This window comes from Rutidosis leptorrhynchoides, chromosome 1, assembly GCF_046630445.1.
Source record: "Rutidosis leptorrhynchoides isolate AG116_Rl617_1_P2 chromosome 1, CSIRO_AGI_Rlap_v1, whole genome shotgun sequence".
Taxonomy (NCBI): Eukaryota; Viridiplantae; Streptophyta; class Magnoliopsida; order Asterales; family Asteraceae; genus Rutidosis; species Rutidosis leptorrhynchoides.
Genome location: NC_092333.1, coordinates 89,579,204 through 89,589,838, shown reverse-complemented (window position 1 = coordinate 89,589,838; position 10,635 = coordinate 89,579,204). Strand labels below are relative to the sequence as shown.

The 10,635-nt window shown below is 36.9% G+C and overlaps 1 protein-coding gene across 1 annotated transcript; it reads right to left on the bottom strand.

Annotated features, from left to right (window-relative positions):
- Positions 1-574: 574 nt before the first annotated feature.
- Positions 575-9,886, bottom strand: LOC139886611 (uncharacterized). The gene is made up of 2 exons (XM_071870514.1): positions 9,175-9,886; positions 575-861 (listed from the first exon to the last, which is right to left on the bottom strand). Exons 1-2 carry the CDS (start codon positions 9,884-9,886, stop codon positions 575-577), a joined length of 999 nt encoding a protein of 332 aa, XP_071726615.1.
- Positions 9,887-10,635: the final 749 nt, after the last annotated feature.

Sequence of the window (10,635 nt, the reverse complement as noted above, 5' to 3'; positions counted from 1 at the left end):
TGTGCATATTAGAATTATTAATACTATTCGTTCCTTTTGAATTCATATGCATTTATATATGCACACGATCATCACCTATTCTCTATATATACACACATACACTTAAATTTTCTCCTCCCTCATCACCTTATTCTTCAACCCGTTTAATAACCACCATAACCATAGAAACCCCGTCGCCTTTGTTTTCGTTGTCACCTATTAACCAAGACCAAACTTGCTATATCTATTTTATGTTTTGGATCGAGCAACACAAATCATTGAAACTCAAATATCATCACCAACTATTTCAAACACCTAGAATAACCATCACCATGATTATTGTTTCGGTTCTATTCTCGATTCGAATAATCATGAAATCAGACGCTTACTACTACTAAGGTTCACTCCTGTTTCTATTCCTTTACTCATTATCTAACTTGTATAAATATACATATAGAGCAAGAGCATATACATATAGAGCATTTACATATAGATATGAAACCAAACACTCTTATCACTTTCATTCACCATTAACCACTACCTCAACCATCGTGAACCATCTCAATCTCCCTCGCTCTTCGTGAGTTAACCACCTTCATCTCTCATCTTTCTCCCTCTCCCTTTTTCTATTTTGAAACCAAAAACAAATCACCACCTCTCCATCAACCACCGAGATCACACTCACCGACCCGTTCTCATCTATCACCACCACTCTTTGTTTGATCACACCACCACTACTGTTGTCACCCGCAGCCATTTCTGTCAAGAAAAGACTCAACAACCAGCTGCACGAACTACTAGTTGTTGCTGCTGCTATGACTGGTTGCTGCTTGCAAACACTGCCCACCACCCTAAGCTCACCCAAACCGCCACCATCACGTTCTAATACATATCAATACAGCCGCTGTTATTATATTTTTTTCTGAAACTATGCGAGATAATGATGATGATTATTGGAAGATTTTAAAAATCGTTATATCATAATCATTATCACTAGTAATCTGTTATACAAAGACAATATATAATGCCCATTGATGATGATGGAAGAGGGACAATATGAGGTGGATTCCACTTACGTTATAAAAAAAAGTATATATATAAATCGTAACTTTGTTGAGATATAATAATAAGTCGGGCCAAAGGAGTTGCGGTTGGGTCTGTACACACAAAAAAAATAGTTTGGGCCGTGATAATTTTTTTTACTTGCAATTGGGATGGGTAAATGGACCATTAAATTAGTTAAGTGGATTTGTAGAAAGGGCTGCTATTGGGCCGTATAACCCTTTGAATAGATGGGACGTGATCATGTTGTTTCATCCATTAGGCCGCTATTTTTTTTTCCTTACATATGACGAGTGATGATGATTGTAATGTTAATTCACGAAGTTGTAAAGATAAAGTTATAAAGATGATGATTACCGTATGATGATGATAATGTTTAGATGATTTAGTTGTTATGATAATATAGTATTATGATCAATGGTTTAGATGATGATGATGTAATAAGAAGATGATGTTAAGTTGTTAGTAATGAATATGATGATGGTTTGATACGATGATGGCACCATGGGATGTATACGATGATGATTATGTTGATACACGAATGAATGGTGATGATGTCGAATGAAATGAATTATGATATGTATGATGATGATGATGACCTTCGGTGATGAATGACAAGAAATATAGAAACAGAAAAATGGGTTTAATAAATCTAAATCCTAGATTTAATTAGAAAAGGCGAGATCAGAGGAGTGGTTAAGGATGTTATCGGGTTAGCGGGACGTCGCGGGTTCAAACCCGGACTTGGGCATTTTTTTTAGGGTTACTCCTTTGAGGTAGTTTACTTACCACTCATTATTATTATTATTATTATTATTATTATTATTATTATTATTATTATTATTATTATTATTATTATTATTATTATTATTATTATTATTTTAATTATTATTATTATTATTATTATTATGATTAATGTTATTAAAATGTTAAGGTTAGGTTTAAAAATAAAATTTAGAATTAAGTTTATGATTTAAAATAAGTTAATGATATGATTATGATTATTAAGAAAAAGTATGATTAAGTTTATGACAAATACCTATTATTATTTTTGAAAATTATTAATATTATTATTATTAAAACTATTATTATTATTAAGTATCATTATTATTATTAGAATTATCATTATTATTTTATTATCTCTATTATTATGATTTTTTAACATTAATATTATTATTTTTAACATTATTATTATTACTATCATATTATTAGTACTAGCATCATTATTATTATTATAATAACTATTATTATTATTATTAAAAAATAAAACAACTTTTTATTATCAATATTATTTTATCATTTAATTATTAGTTATACAAAACCATATTTAACATAACTATATTAATAATTTTCATAATAAATATTAATTATTTATTTAAGTATATAAAATAAATATAATTAATTAAGTTATTAATGAAACATATAATTTACTAAAATAACAATTAATAATAATATATATAAATATGTTCGATTACAATTTATATGTGTTAATATATATATATATATATATATATATATATATATATATATATATATATATATACATATATATATACATATATATATATATATATATATAAATGAAATAGGTTCGTGAATCCGAGGTCAACTCTGCTTTGTTCAGTATCGTCGTATGCATATTTTTAGTACAAAATATCGTATTGTGAGTTTCATTTGCTCCCTTTTTAAATGCTTTTGCAATATATATTTTTGGGACTGAGAATACATGCGCTGCTCTTATAAATGTTTTACGAAATAAACACAAGTAATCGAAATTACACTCTATGGTTGGATTACCGAAATCGAATATCGCCCTTCAAGTCTGGTAACCTAAGAATTGGGGAAATGGCCCCTAATTGACACGAATCCTAAAGATAGATCTATTGGGCCTAACAACCCCCATTCATGTCTATGGATGGCTTTAGTACTTCGAGATTATTATTATACAGACGTCGATGTCTGTGGGGATATTCTATGCATTATGGTTAATGTCGGTTACCAGGTATTCAATCCATATGAATGATTTTTATGCAGATGGCTATATGCATGCATGATGTTTATGAGAAATTGAAATATGAAATCTTGTGGTCTATTAAAATTATAGAAATGATTGATTACGATAAACCTATGAACTCACCAACCTTTTGGTTGACACTTTAAAGCATGTTTATTCTCAGGTATGAAAGAAATCTTTCGCTGTGCATTTGCTCATTTTAAAGATATTACATGGAGTCGTTCATGGCATATTTAGGAGAGCACCTCGCAATGGGACCAAATGTTGATGACTTCGTCCAGATGGATTAGGACGGGGTATGACACGCTTTGCTATTCTGGCACATGTGAAGAAGCTAGAAGTTGAAGAGAAAAGCGTGGATGATGTACGAATTATGAACGAATTTCCCGACGTCTTTCCAAAAGAGTTGCCTGGATTACCACCGCCGAGATCAGTAGAGTTTCAGATCGATCTAGTGCCAGGAGTTGCACCTGTAGCTCGCGCACCTTATCGACTTGCACCTTCCGAACTACAAGAGTTGCAGAGTCAACTGCAGGAACTACTAGACCGTGGATTTATCCAACCAAGTTTATCGCCTTGGGGCGCACCTGTTTTGTTCGTGAAGAAGAATGACGGATCTTTCCGCATGTGTATCGATTATCGTGAACTGAACAAGTTGACGATCAAGAATCGGTATCCCCTTCCCAGAATTGACGATCTTTTCGATCAGCTGCAAGGATCCAGCGTCTACTCCAAGATTGATTTACGATCCGGTTATCACCAGTTGAGGGTGAAGGAGAGCGATGTGCTGAAGACTGTGTTTTGAACTCGTTATGGCCTTTATGAGTTTCTTGTGATGCCATTCGGTTTAACCAACGCACCTGCCGTGTTTATGGATCTCATGAATCGCGTATGCAAACCGTATCTGGACAAGTTCGTTATCGTCTTCATAGATGATATCCTCATCTGTTCCAAAAGCGAAGAAGAACATGAGCAACATCTCCAACTCATGTTAGAACTCTTAAGGCAAGAGCAACTTTATGCCAAATTCTCTAAGTGCGAATTTTGGTTGAAGGAAATTCAATTTCTCGGTCATATCGTGAGCGATCAGGGTATCAAAGTCGATCCCGCAAAGATCAAAGCTATCAGCAAGTGGGAAACCCCCACTACTCCGACTCATATCCGCCAATTCTTAGGCCTCGCCGGTTACTATCGAAGGTTTCTCTTTGATTGCGCGTCCTTTGACTGCGTTAACTCATAAGGGGAAGAAGTTCGTTTGGGAAGCCCGAGCAAGAGTCGGCATTCCAAACCCTGAAGCAGAAGTTAACCACCGCTCCTATTTTATCCTTTCCCGAAGACAGTGATGACTTCGTTGTGTATTGCGATGCCTCCCGACAACGTTTTGGGCGCGTATTGATGCAACGGAAGAAGGTTATTGCTTGTGCCTCCCGACAAGTGAAGATTCACGAGCGAAACTACACTACTCACGATCTTGAACTTAGAGCCGTTGTCTTTGCGCTCAAACTATGGAGACATTATCTGTAAGGAACCAAGACTACTATCTTTACCGATCACAAAAGCCTCCAACACATCTTTGATCAAAAGCAAATGAACATGAGACAGCGTCGATGGATCAAGACGTTGAAAGACTATGATTGTGAACTTCGTTACCACCCTGGCAAGGCAAATGCTGTAGCCGATGCCTTGAGCCGAAAGGAGAGAATGGTACCACTTCGTGTCGGTGCCTTGAACATCACCATTCAGACGAATTTCAACAGCCAGATCCGCGCTCAAGAAGAGGCTCTCAAGGAGGAGAATATTTCTCAAGAGCACTTGAACACTCTCGTTTCTCGATTTGAGGTCAAAGAGACTGGACTCCGATACTTTGCCGGAAGAATTTAGGTACCTAGTTATGGAGATTTATGAAGCCTTATTCTAGATGAAGCCCACAAGTCAAGGTACTCGATTCTCCCAGGAGCTGGTAAGATGTACCACGGCCTCAAGGTTCAATATTGGTGGTCAAACCTCAAGAGGGATGTTGCGGCATATGTTGGAAAGTGTTTAACTTGTTCCAAGATCAAATCCGAACATCAGAAGCCGTCTGGGTTACTTCAATAACCCAAAATCCTGTAATGGAAGTGGGAAGGAATAACGATGGACTTCATCACGAAGCTACCGAAGATGGTAGGCGGTTATGATACCATCTGGGTTATCGTTGACCGTCTTACCAAATCTGCACACTTCTTAGCCATGAAGGAAACTGATACGATGGAGAGACTGGCACAGCTATATATAAAGGAGATTGTATCTCATCACGGTGTACCCTTATCGATTATCTTAGTTCACGATACCCGTTTTGCTTCTAGATTTTGGCATTCTTTACAAGAAGCCTTGGGAACACATCTAGATATGAGTACAGCGTATCACCCATAAATCGATGGACAGAGCGAGCGCACGATTCAAACCCTGGAGGACATGTTACGTGCTTGTGTTATTGATTTCGGAAAGGCTTGGGAGAAGCACTTGCTGCTAGCCGAATTCTCTTACAACAACAGCTATCACGCGAGCATTAAGGCCGCACCTTTTGAAGCATTGTATGGCCGTAAATGTCGTTCTCCTATCTGTTGGGCCGAAGTAGGTGAAAAGCAACTCACCGATCCCGAACTCGTCCATGAAACAACCGAGAAGATTGTCCAAATTCAAGCGAGGCTCAAGACGGCCCGTGAACGTCAGAAGAGTTATGCCGACCTTAAACGTGGAGATCGCGAATTTCCAATCGGTGACCGCATTATGTTGAAATTCACACCTTGGAAAGGTGTAATCCGTTTCGGAAAGAATGGGAAGTTGAATCCGCGATACATTGGTCCTTTTGAAGTCTTGGAGCGTGTTGGACCCGTTGCTTACCGTTTGGACCTTCCGACTCAGTTGAGTGCTGTTCACCCCACTTTCCACGTGTCGAACCTGAAGAAGTGTCTTGCCAAACCAGAACTCGTCATACCATATGAGGAGCTTACGATTGACGACAAACTCCATTTTGTGGAAGAACCTGTCGAAATTATGGACTGTCAGGTCAAGACCTTGAAACGCAACAAGATTCTGATCGTCCGAATACGATGGAATGCAAAACGAGGGCCTGAGTTTACTTGGGAGCGAGAGGATCAGATGAAACATAAGTATTCTCACATCTTCATAACTCTACCATCTACCTCAGCTTAAAATTTTGGGACGAAATTTTCGTTAACAGGTGGGTAATGTAACGACCGACTTTTTTGACTTGCTTTTGTGCTTTGTGCTTTCACGAAACTGCGTATTTGTGCGTACTAAGCTATACTATACTCTGGGATCTTACTACATGTGGATTACTTTCGTTTATATGTGAAAATGTGCCTTTAAGTACGTAGGGTACTTAACTTGATCCCCAAAAACCTTTATGACCGTTGGTATCACTTGACGTTTAGAATGAACTGCGCACTGTGTACACGTTTAACTTCGGTCATAATTGGAATATTATGACTACGAAATACTAATTATTATTTTATAATAACAATTACTTAGGTTTTTGGATGCTTAATTACGCTTAGTAATTTACTAGAGCACACTAGTTAGTCTTGGTGGACTTTCTACCTTGTTGGACCTTAGCCCACCCTACACTAGCTAGTGGACTATTTAATTAGCCCAATTATAATAAGTTAGTGACCCATAATAATGAAAGACAAATGCCCATTTATTAGAGGGAACACACTAGCATTTTTGTTAAGCATTATCCTTAATGTTGCATGGGATCCTAACATAAGCACCAACTTTAGACAACCATTAACCAAAAAGCAAAAGTTTGTCCCCCTTGTCCCCCCATCTAATCCTACGGCTTAAACCCCTCTCCCCTACCCTCACCTCTTATAAATACCAAGCTTAACCCATTCATTTCACACTTGATTTCATTTACAAATTACACACTTACTCTCTAATTCTCTCTCTAGTCTTTCTCACTCAAAAAAGTGTAAGTTTTAAATTTTCTTTCTCTTCTTCTTCCCTTCATCTACACGACATCATCATCATCATTTATTGGATCTAACTTTTAGCTTTTGATCTTGTTATATCTTGTAAATTCAAACTTGGGTTTGAATCCTTCAAGAACATGAAAGATTCAAGCTTTCTAGCTTGGAATCTTCATTTACTTGTTAGATCTACTTTGTAATTTCTTTGTTTTGTTATAAAGATCAAAATTTGTGTTTATGATCTTCATGTATCTTAAAGATCCAAGCTTTATACTTCAAGATCTTCAAGAACACTAAAGATCCAAGCTTTCTAGCTTAGGGTTTCATTATTATGTTAAAGATCTTAGCTTTTTAGCTTATGGTCTCATTACTTTCATTATTTTGTTAAAGATCTTAGCTTTCTAGCTTATGGTCTCATTAATCTTGTAAAGAGATAAGCTTTCTAGCTTAGGGTTTTCTTAATACTTGAGATCTAAGTTATTATTGTAGATCTCACTTACTTGGAACCTTTTTGTGTTGTCGTGATGATAAAGATCAAGTCTTCATCGTCACATATGATGGAGATACATAAACTTGTGTAAAAAGGACAAAGGTTGAAGCATTATTGGATCTATGCAATAAAGAGGCAATCTTGATGTTCAAAACTTGTAAAATGATAGATTTTACTCTTAGTTGTGTATTGATGGTTGAACCTTGGTCAAAGTGATGCTAAAACATCAAAGAGTTGTACACTTGAAGCGTACAAGCATCAAGGATGAGAACCGTGATGAGCATCAAGCACCAAGAATCTCACTGGAGCACTTATTTTCTCTTTTTCAGGGTCTGATCAGACTCCTAGGCTTCTGGAAAATTGATTTTCAGATAGTTTGTTTCGAGTAGATAACTTTTTGTTTAGGCCTCGACTTAATCCGATATACGGTTTAGGATTTATAGCCTTCCGAAAGTCACTGCGCCTTTGTAACGTTGTGCTGAAATTTCTGACCTACTCGCACTTAAACCGTCGCCACGGTCAAACGAAGACGATTTAGGTTCTGAAAATTAGTCAGAGGTTAGCGGACTCAAATACGGATCCATGGACACTGACTACGCGTCTTTTAGATTTGTATAGAGGTCGTAACAGCTGTCCGAAGTCAGCCTTTTATTTCGATCTCTATTCTTGTTAAACTTACCTTAGTGTTGATGAATGATGATGATAATGATGATGTTGATGATGACACTTAAACTTAATTTATTCACTTTTAAACTTTTGGGACAACATACTGACCTAGTGACCTTTGACTTAGGTTGACGACCTTTCGGACCGACTTACTACCTGCATACGTTTCATATCGACTTTTACTGCTTATTCACTGTGAGTTATAGCATCCCTTTACTACTTTTTACTATTTTTGGGACTGAGAATACATGCGCTTTTTACGTTTTACATACTAGACATGAGTACTTAAACTTTACATATGTGTGGGTGATATAACGGCACAAAGATTCCCCTTAGCTCGGTAACGTTTAATCATTGGTTTCTGAACCGTGAACGCGAATCTTAGATATAGATCCATAGGGTTTGACAACCCCACTCGGGCTAGTCGTGCTAGCATTCAACGGGTGTTTAATACTTCGAGGACAAACGCACTCGCCAAGTGCACTTTTAGGTGGTGATATACATACGTTAAGTCTAGTTACCGGGTGCCCACGGTTAAGCATATACTTTTCATACTGATTTAAACTGCTGATTGAAGCAGTGAAATCTCGTGGTCTACATTACTTTACTGATTACAAACTATAGCTCAACAACATTCGTGTTGACTTTTAAGCGTGTGTTTCTTAGGTGCTTAGACGATGTTGCTTCCGCTGTTAGACTTGCTATCTTGGTGTTATAGACTTGCTGTTATGGACCTGTTGTGTTAGATTTCCGCTGCATTACTTAGAGATGTCTCAATCATGGAACTTTTCGTTTGCATTCGTAACTTATGTTATTTTCAAACAATGGCTTTGTAACGACCTTTGTGTCACGTTATCTCTTGTAAAACGTTATCTTTTATGAATGCAAACTGGTTTTCAAACAGCATGTAGTGTTTGACCTTGTAATGATCCTGTTGTTGATGAACCGTACACGATGATTTTGTACGGGGCGTCACAATGGGGTTGGACCATAGTCCACTTTTTTATCATGGAACAACAAAGGAAAATGATCCAAATGGATACAATTAAGAGCTTCCAATTTGTAATCATCACCATTTGGCAACGCATTTGGTGAAACCAAAACCCGATCAATTCTACTCATTTTCGAAGCCACTTTATTCATCCACGTGAATCTTCTACCATTTAGTTGTAGATCTACCAAACCGGTATTGTCAATAAATGAATTAAACACCCTTGCCTCATGGCCATTAAAAACGGAGCCAAACCTCTCCTCATCCGTTCTAACCTCATTCATGTCCCCGAACAACACAAATTCCCCAACATTACTTGAAATAAACGTATACAATCTATCCCAAAGACTTGCCTTAGCAATCGAATTATGAGGTCCATAAACATTAATCATAAAATAATCAACATCCGAGCCTACCCATTTTCCTTTCACAATTAGGTAATTTTCATCACTCCATACCCTTTCTTTAACAAAAAAAAAACTAGGGTCCCAAAAGGAGATGATACCACCCGACATACCCCTCGATAAAGAACAAGCATAATCAAACGAATAGTTTCCCCACATTGACTTGATACGAAACAACTCCAATCTTTCCATCTTTGATTCTTGCACCCCTAGAAATTGAATATTATTTGCGTAACACATTTCTTTTATCCATACCCTTTTCTTCCTTTTCTTACACCCCCTTATATTGATCGAAAGTAACCTCATTGATTAACCATTGTAATCCCCACCGAACCCATCAACTTTTCAAACAACTCTCGTGTTTTGATATCATCAAAACCTATCTTATGTCCAATAGACATAAACAATTTCTCCTCTTCCATTGACCACTTTTTTCACTTTATTATAACCTGGAAATGAGTGATAACCCGAATCAAATTTTGAATAAATACTACCCATTGAAGGGGATGAACCTGATTTCTTTGACTTTCGTGAGGTACTGTCTTCCACAAAAGTTTCCTCCTGAGATCCTTTAGTACCATTATTTGTCTGGCTCTCCATTTTCTTTTCAAACACAGTTTCATCTATGGATGATTCGTATGCTTCCGAAGGCGGTGCAGAGACATCTTCCTCATTTATTTTAGTTTTTTCCTCCTCTAACTTAATGGTCTATGAACCAACCTCATGTACATGAACCTCATAACAAACCCCATTAACTTCAACGTTAACCCATTCATTGATCCAACTATTATGTCTTGTTGCGATGCACACCCTACCAAGGATCATAACATCACAACTCTCCTTATCGAAGAAAATAAATCTACCAAATAATGTGGCAACTTTCTTGAACACACTAGATTTCCAAGCACAAAGTGGCATGCCCGAAATCTCTATCCATGTTAACCTTTCATCCATGACAAAGTTCTTAACAACCGGCCTAGCAAAAGCATACAGCATTCTAAGGTTCGTGTTCAACTTAAAAGCTGTATAAGCATTAACTGAATCGAACTCACACC